At 42.3% G+C, this 21,193-nt stretch overlaps 1 protein-coding gene across 4 annotated transcripts in view; it reads left to right on the top strand.

Moving 5' to 3' along the window:
- Positions 1-79: 79 nt before the first annotated feature.
- Positions 80-21,193, top strand: part of RIOK1 (RIO kinase 1) — a 31,822-nt gene continuing 10,708 nt past the window's right edge. Inside the window, exons 1-9 of one of the 4 annotated variants that reach the window (XM_074575998.1) lie at positions 106-164; positions 7,481-7,620; positions 8,263-8,451; positions 11,902-12,004; positions 14,307-14,511; positions 17,769-17,859; positions 19,004-19,073; positions 19,804-19,846; positions 20,471-20,563. In XM_074575998.1, the coding sequence (XP_074432099.1) occupies positions 14,371-14,511; positions 17,769-17,859; positions 19,004-19,073; positions 19,804-19,846; positions 20,471-20,563 (438 nt within the window). In that variant the 5' untranslated portion in view covers positions 106-164; positions 7,481-7,620; positions 8,263-8,451; positions 11,902-12,004; positions 14,307-14,370. Of the gene's footprint in view, positions 165-7,480; positions 7,621-8,262; positions 8,452-11,901; positions 12,005-12,652; positions 13,126-14,306; positions 14,512-17,768; positions 17,860-19,003; positions 19,074-19,803; positions 19,847-20,470; positions 20,564-21,193 lie in introns of those variants that run through there. The other 3 variants (XM_074575999.1, XM_074575997.1, XM_074575996.1) reach the window with 3 other exon arrangements.

Genomic DNA, 21,193 nt, shown 5'->3' with positions numbered 1-21,193 from the left:
GCTCCGCCGGGGAGGAGGCAGGGCGGTCACGTGGGTTTAGCACACGTCTCCCCTCCGCCCGTCCCCCACCCCCGGCGCTGCGCATGCGCCGCCCCATTACGTCCCGCGCCGCCCAGCGCGCGTGCGCAGGGTTTTCCGCCCGCTTGCCGGCCGTTATGCCTGAGGTGAATCGCGGCTGGGGAACGGCCCTCAGCGCCCCGGAGGTCGCGCTGGGGCTGGGGGGCTTCCTGTCGGAGGGGTGGTGGTGCGATCTCTCTCGGCAGCGGGGAAGAGCGTCGTGCTGCCCGCGCGAAAGGCGGCTTCGGTCTCCTTGTGGGAAGCTGTGCCTGTGCCTGTGCCTGCGTGGGGGGGCTGTCTGTCCGTCCTGGCCACGGCGGGTGGACGGGGTGGGTGTGGGAGAAGGCAGGGCCGCTGCTCGGCCAGCATGCCGGCGGCAGTCAGCAGGGTGAGGGGCTGTGCGCTCAGCTTCGGCTGCCGTTAACGCTGGGAATGCCAGTCGTGTTCGTTCACGTTGGTGGAGAAATAAAATCCAGCAGGTGAGGATCTCTTTTGTAGACTAGCATACATCTCTGGAAAGCCAGGTAAAGTGAGTTACTGAAACAGATGCTATGACAAAATCTCATAATTCCACATTGCTTCAAAATAACTGGGTTTGACATATATTTGATTATTTGAAAACGTTTTCCAAAGCGTGATAGGCAATGCATATGAAAAAGCTATGTTACCTTTATCTCAGGGGTTCTTTTTGGTCTAGAGCACAAGTCTTAGGAAAAATTTTTTCACTGAAAGGGTTATCAAACATTGGAACAGGCTGCCCAGGGAAGGGGTTGAGTCAACGTCCCTGGAGATAGGGGATTAAAAGGCGAGTAGACATGGTGCTTAGGGCCATGGTTTAGTGGTGGTTTTGGCAGTGTTAGGTTAATGATTGGACTCAATGATCCTAAAGGTCTCTTCCAACCTAGACGATTCTGTGATTCTATTCTATGACAAATTAAATGTAAGGCATATTAAGATGGAAAGCCTTCCCACATCCCACAATCAAAACATTAAGTGAAAATACCAAGGCCAAAACCAGCCCCAAAGCTTTCTCTTTTCTCCCACTGTTAATTTGGCAATCTGCATAAAGGATACAATGAAACATGAGTAGTGTTAAGTCACATTCCATGTTTTGTTGTAACTTTGTCATTTATGCGTAACTTTGTCATTTATGCGTATGCAGCTTGCTGTGATGCCAGTGGTAAATGGAGTCTTGAATCTTTCGTCTTTCATTTTCCACATTATTTTCATTAATTCGATTTTGAACCTGCAAATTATGCAAAGAAACCCCCAAAAGTTATCTTTCTAGCTAAGTTTCATCTTAATCATATTTTTAACATGCTGAAAATGTTACTGAAACGCTGTTAAGTATTGACTGAAGATGAAGCATGATTATGAAAACTGAAGAACATCCATTGCTACTGATAAAAGTAATTCATGTCAGATAATATCCACCCAATGATATAATATTACTTTTTCCACAAAGGTCTTTACATTCGTTTAACATAATCTTTGGCCAAACATGTTTAACTTTACCTAGTCATGGTTTGGTTGTTTTGTGGGTTGTTTGTTTGTTTTGGAAAAGCAGCTAAATATTTTTCCCTGGGGAAGATAAATGAGAGAATACTAGCATGCTATAGGAGTTTTTCTATTTAGCACTGTAGGATTTGAAATGTTCTGTGTCTTCCAGGTAGTGACTACGTACTTTGTATGCTGCTTTTCCATCTGAGTTAACTGATCCTGATGTTACTAATTAATTAACCTGTGTGGTGCTCTTACTGAGTTTGCATGTGGTGAGGACACTTGAAAGGTGTTAATTAAAAGTATGTGTGAAAATAATTGATATACCTTGACTAGCTTTAGCAAAACACTGAGCCCAGACTGACTGCAATATTACAGCTGTGCCTGAAAGCCTATTAGGCTGCAGTTCTTCTGTGCTAAGTACTCTACCCTTATTAAACAATTTATCATCTGAAAGACTGTATGAATAACTGAAGCAAGCTGCAGACATATATAATTTTTTTTTTGCACAGACTGCTCTCTGTGTGTATTCACAGACATAACAAAATAATTGTTGACAATAATTGCCATTATTGTAGCTTTTAGATTTGACATTTCTTATATCAGATGCTAATTCTGGGAAGTCTGGAGTTCAGTAGGAGTTCATGTTGCCCATGGGAATTCTGCATGTGGGCATAGTTAGGTACAAGCATTGTATCCTTGCATTTTAAAAAGCTTTTCAATTAGAAATTACAGGTAAAGCTGTTGTTAGGAAAAATGCCTTCAGTTTCGTAAGATGTATTACAAAAAGGGTGAGTATTCTTAATGTCCGGGAACTATAAATAAAGTTTACCTCATGTTTCCAGGTTCTCCCAGATGTGTTTCTTTTTCTAAGATATCAGCAAAAGACAAATCATTGTTTATGTGCATATAGAGAGACTTCTTATTTCTGCATTAATACTTGCTTTTGGCATGGCAAAGTGTTTAAGAATCTGTTGGACTGCCTCATCAGCATTTACTCAGTGTCGTCAGAGTAAATGGATTCAGAGTGTGTTCAGAGGGACGGATTCAGCAAAGGGCTGTTAGGAGCAGTGTCATACATAGAGTCCTAACCTGTTGTCTGCTTCCTGTTTCTCAGTTTCGGATGGTGTACTGGGACGTCTCAGGAAGAAGCCGGCTGAAATGTAATCTGACTAGGACAGGGATCCTGTTTGTAACGTAGAGGGAAATTTTGTTGGTAGAATCAGGAGGTTCACTTTATTGCTTGCTCTGTGAGTTTTCCTGGAATTTTACATGCTAACAATTTTTTTTTTTCTCAGTTGTTTTTCTCTGGACTTTGCTATAGCTGTCCATACCTTGCAGTGCCACCATGTGCTGAGAACTACAGTACTTCCCAGTTCTCTTCAGGTTCAGGTCAATGCAATAGTTTTGATGAGTAACCCCCCTAATCAAGCGCACACTGAAGAGATAGCCCATTTTTTTTGCTGGGACTTTTCATGGGCTCACAGATGAGACCATTTTTTCTGCTTTTCAGAAAGTGTAAAAAGCTGTAAAATTTTCTTCTAATAGTTGGTGACTTCCTACCCTTCTATATTTTGTAGTGCCTGCTGAAATCAGAGGAGTTAATCCTATACTTCAAGAGAATTGTATCAAGTATTATCTCTTCATTACTTTATGTGGTTTAGAGAAGTAATTCTTTAGATATGGAATTCTGAGGATTTTTCCTATGAATTTCTATAGTACTTTTCAAAATGTCAAACAGTTACTATATGTGGCAGTTATTAATGTTTCCAATGCAATTCTCCCACTTGGTCCTATCGAGGTGTTGTTATTCTCTCTCACCACTCATTATAACTCTGGGGGATCAACTTATTTGAAACTGATGTGAGCAGAAAGTACTCACATCACAAGCCTCAGCCCTGGGAGTCCTATCAGCTGCTTCTGACTGGGTGGTAGTACAGGAGACAAACTAGTGTTCACAGGAGGTCTTAATGAAATCTGCTAAATTGTGGGGTTTCTTTGAAAGTCAGTGCTTTCCCTTTTTTTTTTGTTTACAGGAAGCAATTTTAGTTACCGTATTGCAGCGAAATTGTCTCAAAGACACAGAAGTTCCTTATTTTATCTGAAAAAAACAGATCTGAATATCTACCTGATACAAATACATGGAGAAATTATGTGTTCCATGAGCTTGACTAACCAGACATGTTTCTGAGAAGCAGAAAGAACCAACTGAAAAATCTAGTAATCTAGACAAATCTGTCATCACCAACCATGATTGCTTAATCAGATTTATGAATTCCATATGCTGCAACAGGAAATTCTGTACAACAGCAACAGGAGAGGAACTGCAGAGGTCCCTTTGGCCTAGCTCAAGGTTGCCCAGCTTAAGACTCTTTGTAACACTTTGGTTGAAGGTTGGGGTGATGGTTTTGCAATATATACAGTTTAAAGCGTACAGATTATTTTTAGTGACCAGATTTTTGAGCAAAACCAAAGTTGTTGACACCAAAAGGTACAAACCTATTTTTATTCTGTTGTTTAAATTAATGATTGGTACTAATTCAACAATAGTCTGACTATTTGGCAGATTTATGTCATTGTGGACATGGAATTCACGTCTAGTCTTTCTCACCAAAGAGAAGGGTGCTACATTGTAAAATTAGGAAAGTACCAAGTTGGAGAGAGTCCTGACTTCTGAAGATTTCCCCAGTTGCATCTAAGTGTTTTAGTTGTGAGACACTTGTAAAGGGAGAACCTAATAGACTATCCTAAGTCTATTTTATCTTCTTCAAGTAAAAAATCAAATCTTTTGAGTTAAACAGTTTAATTAACTGTCAACTGTTGAATTACTGTATATAAAGAATAATTCATATGTGCAACATTTTTAAATTCTGCAAGAAGATTTAGCCTGAGGGTCAGAGTGGGTTTGTGGTTTTAATGGTACTAGACTAAAGATTCATCATGTCCATTTAATTGTGTTTATCTACTAATCCTTCTGTATTGGTTTAAACCTATCTGGAAATGCCAGAGGTGTCAACATCAAGATTACAAATTACGTTCGCATTTCTGAATGCAAATCAAACAAATTGATAGGTGTGAGAGTTTACTTGTATTAGAGCCTAGGTGGCACCATGCTTACGGTACCAGCATTCCCTTTTTACATAATTTGGACTCATACTGTGGAAGAGTTTGGGAGTGGAAATGAGTCTGATGTAGTTGTGCATAGCTAACTGCCATGGTTCAGAACTGCTGACAGCGTGTTCTGGAGGGGCTCGGGACTTACACCAGACATGGATGTTGTTCTCTAGTGACAAGCTCGGAGGTGAAAGGCTGCAAACCACTTTTCCACAGTCCAGCAAAAGATCCGATATGTTTTTTTTATATCAGAAGTAAAACGGGACAAGTGTCCACTGTTTTGTTTGGGGTTTTTTTTTTTAGTGTTCCAAGTTCCTTGAGTCACACTTTATTTTTTTTTTTGATTGTACTGCATTACAGTCCTGAAAGATAGCAGGGATGTCTGGTTGCTGCTAAGGATGGGTCCAGTTCTGAACACTATCATGTCTATACAGTTTGTCTTCTCCAGAAGGTCTAAATAATAATAGGTGTGGTGTTGATAAGGCATAAGCCTTTGAAGGAGGATGAGGAAGAGGGAATGAGGACACCTCTGTGCTAGAGAAGTTACCAGGCTAATCAGATGTTATGTGCTGCTAGCAGCGTTCAGGTGTCTTTAGTGCAGTCCTGTCCTTCTGCTGTGTTTGTATAACAGGGCGTAGTGCAACAGACAAATTTTACTGACTGTGTGTACTCATGCATCCCTGCCAAAGGAGCTCGAGTAGCTGTCTAGCCAGGAGCTAGTAGCAAGTACTCAAACAGCAAGCTGAGGAGGCCTGCATCTCTTGTATTATGTATTTATTCCTAGGACATTAATGCATCGCAGGGCCCTAATAAGCTTTCAGACTCCATCGTATAAACTCTATGTGAACACAGGAAAAAAAAAAAAAAGGGAGCAAGAGGGAAGGGGGCACAGTACACAGTAATATTTATATTGGCAGTGCTCAGTACATCAAGTAAACCTCCAGCCTGTAACTTCTATCATTGTGAATAATGATGAACTCACCTGAGTAACTTGGTCTTGGAAAGTTTTCATTTCATAGATGAACTGGCCAGTGATTGCTATGTTTTTCATGTACTTCTGTAACTAAACTAAACTAAAATTTGAGACTCAACTGTCATTTATACATACCTTGTCTTACAAAAAACTGTCAATACAGTAGCAGTTTTTAAAAACAGACTGTCAGTGATAAACCCTGAGCTGGAAATAATGCTTTATACATTCATTCTGTGTGGAGCCTCTTTCTATTATGTATCTCAAAACATTCTTTTAGCTGTAGAATCACAGCTATCAGATGTAACCAGCTGTTCAGATCTTTGTATCATGTTCTTCAGTCTCTACATTCAGTTATCTCCAGCTAGCTTGGGCTTTTCTCCCTTAAATTTTATTTAGTTGGCCTGAGAGATAAGGCTGTAGGATAAGTTACAAAGCAACTAAACCTTTTTCTTAGACAATCTGTCCCTTTGTGGGAGGTAAGGAACGTCAACTGCTGGGCTTGCTGGGAGAAGGTAAAGCCTGCAGAGTAAAGGAGCTGTAGGTTCAGTTCACATAATTACTGTCTGTTCCCTCTTTGGGTGGAAGTATCTCCTAAAGGATTGATATACGCTCTGTGACGCTGCACATAGAGTACTGTACATCCTTAGGCATGTGCTTCTCATATTCGTTAGAGTCACTGAAAGCATTTCTTGGCTCCATTCTTGATCATCTTCCCAACTAAGTGTATGTTACTGAGTAAATAATGCAAATAATTTGACTGGTTTTTGCTTATGCTATAATGGAAACCTTCAGGTTTGTTTTAGAAGTGACTAATGTAATAGAAGGACGTTACACCAAGTGTCATAGGTGAAGGGTGCTTTCTTCTGAGTCATTTCCAAAGTGACCTAGAAATCTGATAATTAAATCTCAATAGGCATTATGATAGAAAACTGATACAATATTATGTGTAATACTAGGCATAATTATGTGTTTACTGGTCATAATCAAATAAGGAAAAATTTTAAGAGTAAATTTCCTTTACTGGGAGGCAAAATATGATGAAAACACCGTGAATCAAATAGGTTTCATAATCAGTCCCATAAAAAGAATTACTAAGATTTCTGTATTCTTGTACCACAGAACATTTCTTAATCAGCTGGACAGACGCATTTGTACATTCCTCAAGCATTCAGGAAAGGTACACCTTTATCTCTAAGGTTTTCTTTTCAAGGGTACAATTCTTTACTTTTTCTTGCAGTTCAATAATAGCTTAATTCTTCCTGTTACGTTCAGTGGGTAAAAAGATGATCTGTGTCCTAGCAAGTGTAACAGTGGGGAAAAATAAACAGTACACGTAACATGTACACGTAATTGCATATGGATTAATCAATAAATAAGAAAAACCCCTACGGCTATGGTAGAGTTGTCAATGTTAAAGAAAAAAGAAAGGGAAACTGAAGATCCAGTTAATTCCTAGACATTACACTTTATGCAATGGGAAACGAACAAAGCAGATATGTTTTCATTGTTGCATGGCTTTATGTACTGTTATTGGTACTTTCAAATTTGAACAATGTGTTCTGGGTCTGAACACCTTTTTCTTTCCCTGCTCAGTGAAGAAGGATCAAAGCTCTTTCAACAAGGAAAAAAAATATTTTCTTTTACCTATAAGAAGCAAGCACTTTCTTTATTACCTATTCAGTTTTGCAACTAAACCCAACCATGTTGCATTTCATTCTGGTTTTTGTTTTGTCGTGACTCTATTTTTCAGACAATTTATATAAAAATTTAGTGATATCAAATCACTATGTGATCTAATAAATGAAGTGGTAAAATAGCATATTTAACCTTTGTTAGGTGCACCAGGAGTGTTATCAAACATTATGAAACAATGCACAGATCATCAGCTGGAGGAGATGCTGACTTTTCAGAGGTTGAGATCTTTCAGAGTCACTGGGACTCTTGGCAGAACCTGTTGCTGTTATTACCTCACCCAGGTACTACCGTTCTGTGGCATGGTTGGTGGGATGCTGCCTGTGCTGGGGTCACCCTCAGCTTCTGGCCCATCCCCCCCATCAGCCCCATTCCTGCTGCATGCTCCCTGACAGTTAGCTTGGGCTTTCTTGAGCTCTGAACTGAGTACTGTGGGACCTTGCCCCCAGGGTTCCCTGACAGTTCCTAGTAAGTCTCCAGATCTTTGCTGAAGACTGCAGCCAGGCAACCAAAGTAGGTCACAGCCCTACAGGCTTCTGCATCTGAAGTGACCCCTGCCTCCAGGTCCTTGAACTCTTTAATGGGGAGTTGGTGAGGGTATGAGGGTTTATAAAGCAGATGTGGCTGACCTCTGTCATCTAGCCAGCAGTCATCAGCTCAGCAGTAATCTGCTGGCTCTTGGGAGCCTCATATGGCCTGGATGTCAGGATCAAGACGAATAGCGCAGAGGTCTGTCACAGGACCCATCCAATTTAATATTTTTCTCAACGATTTGGAGGGGGCAAAAGTGCTTATAAGGTTTGCAGATGGTGCCAAATCGGGTGGTGGTGGGTGCCTAGCAGATACGCTTGGGAACAGGGCTGCCACCCAGAGGGACCTAGGCAAGCTGCAGGAATGAGCCAACAAACATTGTTGAAATTCAACAGAGTCCTGCACCAGGAAAGGAAGAGCCCCAGTCAGCAGAACAGGCTGGGGATTGCCTGGCCAGGGAGAAGCTTCTGCTGAGAAGGACCTGGGAGGTCCTTGTAGATGCTAAACCGCCATGAGCCAGCAGCATGAAAGGCCAAGAGCATGCTGGGCTACATCAAGAGGAGCACAGCCAGCAGCAGATCAAGGTGAGTGACTATTACCTCTCTCATCAGTGTTAGAGTGCATCTAGATTACTGTGTGCAGTCTTGAACCTCCCCAACCCAGGGAAGATACAGACAAAACCGTGTCTAGAAGTTTCTGCAAAGTTGAAGAAAGACAGAAGGTGTCAAATTTTGCAACGTTCACATTCCAATCCTTTAACTCCTTTTCCCCTTGAAGAAGTAAAAAACGGCCATTATCATAACTTTTTATTCCTGTGTTTATTTCAAATAATAAATTTGCAAAGTGTTTGATCACTACTCAAAATTAGAGGATTGCATAAATATCTGTATAAGACAAAATTCCACACTGGGACTGACGTTCAGCAAAGGAGTTAAGAGAAGGAGTGCTTTCTTAACTTGGAAGTTCTTGAAGAGAAACACAAGTTTATATATTTTCCTGGTTCTCAAATTCTTGGTCAGAACTCTCAGCTGGAGTCAGTGGAAGTTTGTCCTGAGAAGGGAAGCGGAACTCTATCCTTTATAGATACTGATGTTGCTTGCAGTGTTGTATCAGTCTGAATTATACCTTGGCTGTCTGTGATTCTCTGACTTCATCGTATCTCTTTTTCCATCTGGCAGTTTCAAGCTGCAGGAAGCGGTCTTGTTCTTGGTCTTTCACCCTCTCTTGCCGCAACTTTTGGTTCTGTCTTCTGAACTCACAAAACTGCTGTTGCATTTTCTCCATCTCAGTTTGTTCGTTTCCAAATTCTGCTTGCAGGATTCAAAGCTGAGCAGCCAGTTTATTATATTTGCATCGCAACTCTTGACTTTCTGCCAACCTGCCATCCTTTCCTCCCTGGAATTTTGTTTGCAAGGATAGGAGCCATTTCTGTGTATTCTCCTATTCCTCCCTTAGCACGTGCAGGGCTGAAGTTAGTCTTGGCCTCATGTTTCTGCTTTTTTCTGAGCTCCCATATCTTTCTGTCTTTTTTGCGTAAGGTATGATCCATCTCCCAGCACTGTCTCCTAAGCCTGGCCTTCAGTTCTGCTTCATGCTTTACTTGAAGGAGGTAATACACAGATTTAAATTCTTCCACATGCTTCAGAAGGGCTTTTTTTTCAGTCTCAGCATCCTCAAGATATTTGATAGCACCGAATAAAGTTTCCTGCATAATGATCAACTTCTAGCCTCATTTTTCTCCTTTGTGAATTTGTTTTTTGTTTCACTTCAGTATCCTTCTTTAACTTATTTACAGTTTTTCCCAAATGCTGTTGCTGGACAGTTTTTGTTTTTAACTCTTCAAAATTGGTCTTCAGAGAAATGGTTTCACAGTAAGAATCAATAAGCTGTGTTGGCTGTTTCTTGTGATGCCACTTCATCCTCCTAGTCACATCATCTAGACCTAAATTCCCTTCATTAAGCAGTAGTTTCCCCCTGTCTTTAACCTTCTCCAAAACCATATAATCACATTGAAGATCGTGACTTGGGTTTGTTCTTGCAGAGCCTGCTGTAGCTCCTTGATGGCCCCACTGAAGTTTGTAACTCTCTCCTGAAATGATAATTTCTCCAAATGGTAATTGGAATACTTTGTTCCACGCATATCTGAGGATGCTTCATGAAGACTCGGACAGGGGCTCCGTGTTCTATAAGTGGAGAGAATCCCTTTATTGCCTGTATCTTCTTGCTTCTGTTCTTCCTTGGGAGCAAGTGATATCTCGGAATGCTGGAGTAAAAAGTCCTTATCAGCTCTTGTCATTTCCTAGGGGGACAACCGCATTCTGTCATCAACTAATTAGAAAAATGTGAGGTCATGCGGCTTGCCAGTAATCTATTCAGAGAAGGTGAAAAGGCAACTGAGGGTAAATTTGTGTAAGCTTCACCCATGCTGTTACAGTAATGGTAGAGCTGTGCCATTCTGTTGCAAAACAAGAGGTGACACAGTCTGTAAAATTCATGCAAGCTATTTTTTCTCACTAACTTCAGTGGAAATTTTCCGTCTGTGAAGATAAAGTCAGTGTGGGCCAGCATGATAAAAAGATGAAAATGAAAGAGCCCACCCCTCTACACTGCCTACAGTTTTTGCACCTGCATCAAGCTCCAGTGGAGTGAAAAGTCTAAAGAATGTCACTGTCAGATTTTGGCCTAACTTACAGTAATCTTTCATTTTAAAGCCAGAATTAAAAAAAACCCTAGAAACCAAAATTAAACTATTGGCCAGCCAACTTGATTCTAGAAAATGGAGAAGCAGCAATATTTACATTAAAGCAGTAAGAAATACAAGTCTTCCAATGCTCAGTGCATTGCTCTACTGAATTTTGAAAAGGCTGTTAAAAGGGAGATTTTACTCATTGAAGGAAAAGGTAAAAGGCAAAAAAAATGTTTGAAATGCTACTGAATTAGTCTGTTGGAAAAAGCGGGACAGTCAGAATATCCTACAATACTTCATGTAATAGGCCACACAGTTTTTTTCACTGAATTTCCTAAATACTATAATAAAACTAATAATAAACAGGAGTAGAGTTTGATCCACCATTTTAAAATGTTTTTCTTTTTTTTTTTTTCTTACCCTGTCTGTAACTGAAAAAGATAGAAAACTATAAATAAGAAAAAAGCATCTCAGATTCTGGTGGAAACTCTTTCTCAGCGCTTCCTCTTTTGTTGTAGTGTATTACGCTGTTCTTTCTACCTCTTTTCACTTCTCTGTTTGATTGTATCAGACCTGGTATATACACTGTGTTCTCATGCAAAGAATCAGATGATATAGTATTGTTGCTCTCTCTCCAGTTGTTTGGAGGCTCTGTCTGTTGTCCAGTGGCTGCCTACCAAAAGTGTGTAATTTGTAACCTGTAATAATTTTTAATTTGTAATGTTCTGTAATTAAATGTAATTTAATTTAAAAATTAATTAAAATTAAAAATTTTAATCATTTGTAACCTGAATGGGAACTTCAATGAAAATGCACTGTCCCCTACATTCATTACTCAGTTAATTCAAGACACAACTCCAGCACCTGCATTTAATATTTTTAACACTTCTCTCTTATACAATACCTTCGTGAGGCCCAGCACTCTAATGTAAAATACTGCAATATACATGTTATTTAAAGCACTACTACTAGCTTTGTCAGAGAAAGGTATTTTCATCGTTCAAGCCTCCATTCAGGCAGCATGAAATCTCAACCATGACTTCCTCTGGGCTGGGAGTTTTGCTAGCCAAGTTCAAATTATCTTCTCCAGAAAACACTTTCTCGGTACCAAAATCTGGATGTATCTTGACTAGAGAGACATGGGGTCGAGTGAGAAAATAAGAAAGAACTTTTATGGAGGATTCTCTACTGCAATCCAGCAGTGACTCCTCCATTTCTACAAATGGCTCTTCGTGAGCAACTACAAGGGACTTCTGATAATTGTTCTGGCAATGAAACCTCTTCTCTCCCACGTTCCTGCAATTCTTTTTTAACAGTGCCTTCTCCATCTATGTTTTCTTCTCGCCAGCCCAGCGTTCTCCTTCGATGTGCTGGTTCTTTGCCTGTGGATTTCTCCTCTGGAAAAAATGTGTCCACACCTGAAGGCTCCTTCCAGCTGGCTATGTAGAAAGGTGCGTTGCTTCTATGGCAAGTGTTTCTATGACTTAGTGACTCCTTTTTTGAGAAGTATCTTGAAAATTCATATAGAATTAAAAAAAAATTAAGTTTCTTATAACGGTTTCAAAGAATGTTCATGGAAATAGTACTTATTCTCCACAGCTATATTATATTTTCTTTGGGACTTAACAGGATGCATGTATCATTTGCTCCTCAGTGTGTATCCTTTTTGATCAGGAGCCACCTAGCCAAAACTTGATGCAACTACATGGATGTTCACAGCAGCACTGACGTAACATATTCCTTAATTTATCTTTCCTACATACATGTGCCTCTTCCGTTTAAACCAATGCATGTATAGAGTCAGACTATAACCTGCAATAGCGGAATATCAAGCATACTGCGTGAGGTAGGATTGTAGAATGGCCGAGGTTGGAAGGGACCTTTCAGATCATCGATTCCAACTGTTAACCCAACACTGCCAAAACCAGCACTAAACCACGTCCCTCAGCACCGCGTCTGCCCGTCCTTTAAATACCTCCAGGGATGGCGATTCCACCACTTCCCTGGGCAGCCTGTTCCAACGCTTGACAACCCTCTCTGCGAAGAATTTTTTCCTGCTATCCGGATGAGCTCTCGGCCTCCTGCTGTGCTGCTACACAGACAGTCAAAGGGACTGCAAAAAGCAGAGCAGGACTTCTCATCATGTCCAAGAGCGCACGAACGCTCCTCATTAGTCCCTCAGTGACTTATTTACGTATGGGCGGTGGCTGTGAGCCCGCCCCGGGGAAGGCCGCGGCCGCCGGGTTTATGCCCCGTCTCTCCGCCGTTCCTACCCCCTCACGCTGGCGGCTGGGCCAGCCCCGACGGCTAGACTGACGTCAGGCGCCTGCAGCCAATCCCCGCGCCGGAACCTGAGAGGTAGGCGGATCCCGCCCACCTTAGCTGTACGGCCTCGCTCGCACTCGATGCTTTTTGTCCCTCTGCCGGCGCCGTAGGGGGCAGCCCGGCGCCTGCAGCCCCGTGTGCTAGCCGCCGCTACCACCATGGCCGCTACCGCCGCAATGGATTACCGGGCGATCGCGATGAGCCAGGCCGTTCCCGGCCAGTTTGACGATGCGGAGTGCTCCGACGGGTAGGAGGCGGCGGCGGCGGGGAGGCTGGGTGTGGACCTCTTGTGGGGCCCCGCGCCGGTGTGAGGCGAGGCCGAGCGGGGGGAAGCCGGCCGCGGGTCCCGAGCGCTTCCCGCAGGCCCCGTCGGAGCTGCCGGTGAAGGCGGCGGTTCGGGGGCGTCTGTCCCCAAAAAAACGAGCGGGGAGGAGAGCGATCCTGCACGGCGCCCGGCAGCGGGGCGGCGGCCGCTGAGTAGCGGCGGGGAGAGCGGGTGTGCTGCCCGGGTTGGGACGGGCCGCGCGAGGAAAGGCTGCGTGCGTCCCCTCGTCCTTCCTCTTCGGTTATTTCGGTTATTTCTGCCTCACCGCTAAAATGGCCAGACCCACCTGCAGGCGCGGGGTGGCGGGGGCAACTTCGCCTTGGTGTTACTTGAGTATAACTGAACACCTGAAACCATGTGAGAGAATAGTGAGCTGCTTAGGACTTAGCAAATAACTTTGATTCGTTTTGTGGAATCAAAGCACGCTTTCTGTTGCGCTGAAAGTCTAAAGCTTTTTATATTTAGTGGTGAGTGAATAAGGAATGGTCTTGTGTTATGCATTCAAGCCTTTTTCGTCCCGGTTTACTATTCATTTAATTAAATGTCAACTGTCTGCAGAGAATCTGCTTTGGGACATACTTGTTCAGGCAGAAAAACATGCCAAGCTACAGACATCAAGACATGAGTGAGTCAAAAGGGTTCGTTTATCCCACAAATTTTTTTGTAGGCCTAACTTTTTTGATGTAGGTTGTGCTGATGCCCTGAGTTACCAGCAGGTTGGCTGTCTTTCTCAAGTGAGATTTCGTGTGATACCTTGTCAGGTGGAAATCTGTCGTGGCACCAAGTAGAGCGGTTCATCTCTGGTGAAGGAGCCAGCTGACCTCATCTGGTGTGTTCATCTGATTAGAGTTAGAGGAATCCAACTATTTATAACTGCAGAAAAGTTAAAACGCAGCACTGATGTGGTGAAGAACATAACTTAAACGTAGTCCATCCTTTAAGGACAGTGACATCCTCATATACGCTTGCTTAAAGACAGGTGAAGTGAGAAACATCTCATGGAGAGCTAAACTAGTGAAATAATTTGTTGGGATAAATGTATTGAATGTTTGATGACTATAACAGTCATTTGTAGTTATATGAACATCTGTATTTGTTTGAAGTGAATCTACGCAAGACACAGAAACAGTTAAAGAAGGTGAGGTCACTGAGAACTGCCAATCACGCATGTGCAAAGAAGTTAACACTGAGGAAGGAGATGGTGATGATTACAATGATGATGAAGAGGAAGACGAAGACTGGGACTGGGATGATGAGGTGGGAAGACTCATGAAGCGCCACAATGCTGCTGGTGGATGCAATCCACAGGTATGTTGGAAGGCTATTTTGTGAGCATCAAGGGTACCCAAGAGCAAACGGGGCTAAGGTAGAGGCTTTGTTCTTTGTTAGTATTATGTTGAGCATAAATACAAATGGAACATTTTCCTCAAGAGAATCCCCTTTCTTTGAGTCTGTTCCTCTACTGTGCCATGTGTGTATGTACATTGTAGCCAGAGCTCCTCGATTTCCTCATCTCTGTTGCTGGATTCTCTTTGTCACTGCAGTTTTTCATCTGTTTCTTAGCTTTCTCAACCTTTCTTTGCCCACTCCGATCTCTGCTGATGTTGCTTATGTTTTGGTATTTGTCCTCTGTGTTTTTGAGCATCTTCCCCCTCCTTTCTATTCAGTTTTGAGACCATACCTCCTTGTCACACCCAGGGTGAACAGGTTATGTTTTGGATTAATAGTGAAGGAGGCAAAAGAATGCATAGGAGATGGAGGGAGGGGTGCCAGAAGTGGATTAATTTAAAGTGCATGCTGTTGATGTAGAAACTCTGGCATTTTGCACAATGAAAAGCACATGTGGCATTAGAACTATCATCCTTCTTCCCCTCAGCTTGGACACTGGAAGTTCAAAACCTCTTTTTATTATTGATACCAACATAACAGAAGAATTGAGATAAATTTGTGATGTTGATCATGGCATATCGTGTCTGACTCACCACACTTAGAATCATAGAATTGTTAGGGTTGGAAGGGACCTTAAAGATCATCTAGTTCCAACCCCCCTGCCACGGGCAGGGACATCTCCCACTAGATCAGGTTGCTCAGAGCCCTGTCCAGCCTGGCCTTGAACACCTCCAGGGATGGGGCTTCCACCACCTCTCTGGGCAACCTGTTCCAGTGTCTCACCACCCTCATGGTGAAGAACTTCTTCCTAATGTCCAATCTGAATCGTCCCATCTCTGGTTTTAATCCATTCCCTCTAGTCCTGCCATTACCCGACATCCTAAAAGTCCCTCACCAGCTTTCTTGTAGGCCCCCTTAAGATACTGGTAGGCCACCATAAGGTCTCCTTGGAGCCTTCTTTTGTCCAGAGTGAACAACCCCAACTCTCTCAGTCTGTCCTCATAGGAGAGGTGCTCCAGCCCTCTGATCATCCTCGTGGCCCTTCTCTGGACGTGTTCCAGCACGTCCATATCTCTCTTGTAGTAGGGGCTCCAGAATTGGATGCAGTACTCCAGGTGGGGTCTCACAAGAGTGGAGTAGAGGGGGAGAATCACCTCCCTCGACCTGCTGGCCACGCTTCTCCCGATGCAGCCCAGGATACAATTGGCTTTCTGGGCCACTAGTGCATACTGACGGCTCATGTTGAGCCTCTCGTCTACCAGCACCCCCAGGTCCTTTTCTCCAGGGCTGCTCTCAGGCCAGTCGCTGCCCAGCCTATATCGGTGCTTGGGTTTGCCCTGACCCAGATGGAGGGCCTTGCACTTGGTCATGTTGAACTTCATGAGGTTGGCGTGGGCCCACCTCTCCAGCCTGTCAAGGCCCCTCTGGATGGCATCCCTTCCCTCCAGCGTGTCAGCTGCCCCACACAGCTTGGTGTCGTCGGCAAACTTGCTGAGGGTGCACTCTATGCCACTGTCCATGTCGCTGACAAAGATGTTAAAAAAGACCAGTCCCAGTACTGATCCTTGAGGGACTCCCCTTGTCAGTGGCCTCCACTTGGACATGGACCCATTGACAGCCACTCTTTGGGGGCAGCTGTCAAGCCAGTTCTTTATCCACTGAATTGTCAGTCCATCAAAGCCATATTTTATCAGCTTGGAGACCAGGGTGTCATGCGAGACAGTGTCAAAGGCTTTGCTCAGGTCCAGGTAAATGACGCCAGTTGCTCTCCCCTTGTCTGTTGATGTCGTGACCTTCTCATAGAAGGCCACCAGCTTTGTCAGGCACGATTTGCCCTTGGTGAAGCTGTGTTGATTGTACCCAGTCAGCTCTTCATTATTCTTCTGCCTCAGCAGTGCCTCCAGGAGGATCTGCTCCATAATCTTACCAGGCATGGAGGTGAGACTGACTGGCCTATAGTTCCCTGGTTCATCCTTCTTTTCCTTTTTGAAAATGGGGATTATGTTTCCCTTTTTCCAGTCAGTGGGGACTTCACCAGACTGCCATGATTTTTGGAATATAATAGAGAGCGGTTTAGCAGCCTCATCTGCCAGTTCCTTCAGTACCCCTGGGTGTATCCCATCGGGTCCCATGGACTTGTTCACTTTCAGGTTCATCAGATGGTCACGAACCTGATCTTCACTTACGATGGGCGGTTCTGTCCAACCCCTGCCATTGTCTTCTATGACTCCGGGAGTGTGGCTGGAGCCCTTGCCAGTGAAGACTGAGGAAAAGAAGTCGTTGAGAACCTTGGCCTTCTCCATATCACTTGTCACCAGCTCCCCTGTTTCCTTTCTGAGGGGGCCCACACCCTCTCTAGTCTCCTTCCCACCATTAATGTACCTATAGACATTTTTGCTGTTTCCCTTGATCTCCTTGGCTAGATTTAATTCTAACTGGTCTTTAGCTTTTCTCACCAGGTCTCTTGCTGTTCGGACAGCTTCCTTTTATGCCTCCCATTCTAGCTGTCCTTTCTTCCATTCTTTATAAAGTTTCTTTTTCTGTGACAGTGTGTCCAGGAGCTCCCTGTTCATCCAGGCAGGTCTCCTAGCATTCTTTCCTGCCTTCCTCTTTGTCGGTATAGTTTGCTCCTGGACACAGACAAGGTGATCCTTGAATACTGACCAGCTGTCCTGGGCCCCCCTTCCCTCTAGAGACTTGTCCTGGGTGACTTATTCTTGCCTTCAGTTAGTGGTTTGTGCTGTCCAGTGCTGGTGAAATCATGTACAGATACTAATTGTGTTTGGAGAAGACTACCTGTAGGAAAAAGATACCATCTTGGAAAGTTTTATCTGTTCATTTTTTCTTCTCATTTTTCCCCTCATTTTTCTCTTCATTTCTGTCTGCCGTTTCCCTTCTTTTTACAGATGGAAAAAGCGTTAACATGAGAGACTTGCAGCTCAGTTCCCAGACTGAAAATAAATGTGAATTGGCGCAGTTTTTGGAATTTTAACCGATGTCACCTGTATTTTCTTTTCTTGAATTAAATAAAATCTGATGTTAATCCATATCCCTTTCTGGTTTTCTATTTATAGCTCTAGACATAGACATTTGAACTGACTTTTCCAATGATATTGTTTGTATTTCGAAGGGCTATTTAGAGAAGGCAACTTATATTAACAACTCCTTTGTTTCAGGCAAATAGACAGACCCCTAGTTGCTGTTCAGCAAAAATGTCTACCCCTACAGACAAGGCTTTAAGGAAATTTGAAAATAAAATTAATTTAGGTGAGTATAATTGCATTGTCATGTTTTATGAAAACAGATACCGCTCCGTGATGTTGTCAGACTAATTCTGCTTACTTAAAGCCAGAGCTCACTGGAATGGCAGTTAACCATTGCAAGACAGAATAAAAAATGGCTTTTGTGTACTTGCAAGTTGCCTTTAGTCTCCATTAAGCAGCTGCCATACCCATTTTTCTCCCCTTTCAGAGCCACAGGGCTGTTTTGGTGTGTTGTTTTTTTGTTTTTTGTTTTCTTTCTTCTTCCCCTTGACTTCTCTAGACCACATAAAGTATTTCTTCCCTAGCTTCTCTGTCGCACCAAGCTGTTTGCCTGGAGAGGGGTTATCAACTCCCTGTTGTGATGCTGTGGGTCATTCTCAAAGCTGCTACCACAGCTAAATTTGCTGGATGATTGCAGTCCCCTCTAGTATTAGGGTGGTACATTATGCAACAGTTATCTCACAGGTGCAGAGTTTCTGTGATCAGTGCAGAGGCCACTATCCTAGCCAGTGTAGTTTGATGTTTACCATGTGATGGAAATGGTTGTGCATCTCAGCCTGTTGGGGCTAGATGTAGCTGTGACTGGGGCCTTTTGATAGGGTAGTAAACAGACGTTGCGTTTTCCTTCATAATGACGTGGTTCTAAAATGAAGGTTCAAAAGAGCAATGCTGGTGTGCATATAGCCAAATACAGCAGCTTTTATACACTTAGCAATTTAACAAACACCATTTTAAATACATCATGAGGAAAGAATCTTGGAGTCTGTTGCTTATTCTGTTCAGAAAAACGGCATTCAGTTGTGGTGGACAAATGTAATAGTGAGATGTTATCCAAAAGGCATTACTTGTGGATGGCATTACATCTCCAAGTGTGTGGGACTGCCTCACTCATCTGCTTTGTTACCTTACAGTCCTTGAAATGCAGACAGAGCGGAGAGCTAGGTTATCTCTGGTATGTAGCTAAGCTTCTGTGCTTGTTATAAAGAGCTCCACCTGTGTTTGAACATTGTGTTGTGGCATATTGGCTGGCAGCAGAGTTGCAGGGGCAATTCTGAATGTATGAAACTTCTTTGATTTGGGGGTTGGTTTTTTTGGTTTTTGTTTTGTTTTTGTTTTTTTTTTTCCATTTCGTCTTACGTGTTTTTCAGATAAGCTGAATTTTGATGACTCTGTTATAAACCGAGTCACAGAAAAGTCTAGACAGAAGGAAGCAGACATGTGAGTATTACTTCTGGTTCTATTTTCATTTAAATAATTTGAACCCAGAAGAGTAGTTCTTTATTTCCTAATGTGATCCTGAGTTTTGAATAAATTTATTAAGAAAACGAAAATTTGTAAATAGTCTGCATGCAGTTTGCTTTCTGATCTTAAACTATTTGGTTTCCAGATCAGTTGCTTAAATAGTTCCAGAGTTTTGATGCTTCTGTCACTGCTGCTGGTAGCACATCTGATTGTATTGGTGTAGTAGGACAGAAGCGGCGGGTGTCATTCCACTAGCAAAAGATTATTTTATCTCTGTTACTCTTTTTCTAAACAGAGATCCTTAAGCACTTGGCCTAGAAAAAAATACTGGAAGCCTTTTGAAGGTTCCACCTGATGATTTGGTCAGGAGAGGTACCTTTTTTAAACTTTTTTTTTTGTTCTAAAGCCTGCAGCTTATAACTCTAAGTTGTTAAGACAGATATTTTTTTCTCCTGAGTGAGCATAATTCAGTGGAGGCAAGAAATCTGTGGAAGTGAAGGGCACTGATGTTTATGGATTTTTTAATTTTTATTCTGCCCACCCCCACCCACCCCAGCGTGCAGGAGAAGTCTTTGCTTTTGTATGAACTGAGAGCCTTACTACTTGAGACTGTCGTCTTCTCTTTGATACGGATTATTATGTTTTACTCTGTCAAAGTACTGAGTCCTTGTGTGGGATTGTATCGTTTTATTTTCACTTCTATTAGGTACCGAGTAAAAGATAAGTCAGACAGAGCAACAGTAGAACAGGTAAGTCCCTAATGCATCAAACTTCTCTTTTGACCGGAACAAATAATGTGGAATTTAGGAATCATTGATCAAATGCATGCTGTAAGAACAGAGTTTCACCTTGGAATTCTGTTTCCCTTGTTATCCTGAAGAGACCTGTTGTTCCTTTGGTTTTTGTGTGAAAGTTGTACTTGCTTCCATAAACATTTTGGAGCTCATTTTTGTGCATAGTATTGTGATTTGTTCATATATGCAATGCAGAATTCCATCTTAAGCTTTTATTAAATTCCAAAGAACAATAAAAAAAGTGTGGGATTTGCTTTTTTCCTTTTTTCTTTAACAAGACTGAACTATTACTGGCCCAAGGTCGTATAGCTCCTGTATTTCAGTTATGATAGCTTTATCTTAAGAGAAACCTTATTTTAACACGCTTAATGCAGCTGTGGGTGAGAAATCATTCTCTTATGTCTCTTCTGGAGCTAGCTCAAAGACATTCTGAGTGGCTGCTCTTTGGATTATTGTTTGATCTTTAAGAATAGTCTGATGCCATGGGTCCTTTAGTATAGTACTAAAAACGGCCTGTATTAGTAGGTTTTGTCCTCTTCAAAGACAGCAATTGTGCTGACTTTTCTGTGTTAATTTGAGGTGTTGGATCCACGGACTCGAATGATTCTGTTCAAGATGCTAAGTAGAGGTGTCATTTCAGAAATCAATGGCTGCATCAGCACAGGGAAAGAAGTAAGTTTTATTATAAATGACATGGTAGTCTCTTTCTCAGCAAGCTAAGTGGAAGCTTGTGGTGCTCAGAAGATGTATTGAAATACTTGGATTTAGTAGTACTTTTTTTTATTTTTGGTGTTGCTTGATTGGTAGGGAGCTTTCTTAAGATAAAATGCAATTTGTGTTAAAGGAAACAAGTTTCCCCAAATATGAAAGATTTCTCAGAATACTTAAATTTGTTATCTTAAATTTGTGGATCTTGTTAATTGTATGATACAACTGCAATTTTTGTAAAGGGTATGTGTACACACAATATTAAACAATGCCTGAAAAAACATACAAACCTAGGTAATTCTTTCTTCGTCCGAAACCCTCTTCTGTGCAGATCGGGCCAGCTCCACCTGTCAGCAGACAATGGGAGTTATCTAAATGGTGTAAAAAAATTCTGTTTAAAATACTATAAACCTTCATTGCTTTTACAAAACTAGCACATTTGTGTGCTGTTGTTATCAAGTAATATTGCAGATGAATAAAACTAGACCACAAATTTCCAGGTAAATTAATAAATCAGTCTTAGAATGCCTGGTCCCTAGGGTGATCTGGTTTTCTTCCAAGTCCTTGGATGCTGATTAAAGGCATACATCCACC

This window comes from Larus michahellis, chromosome 2 (genome assembly GCF_964199755.1).
Source record: "Larus michahellis chromosome 2, bLarMic1.1, whole genome shotgun sequence".
Classification (NCBI taxonomy): domain Eukaryota; kingdom Metazoa; phylum Chordata; class Aves; order Charadriiformes; family Laridae; genus Larus; species Larus michahellis.
The sequence above is the reverse complement of the archived record's forward strand: the minus strand, read 5'-3'. Positions and strand labels throughout refer to the sequence as shown.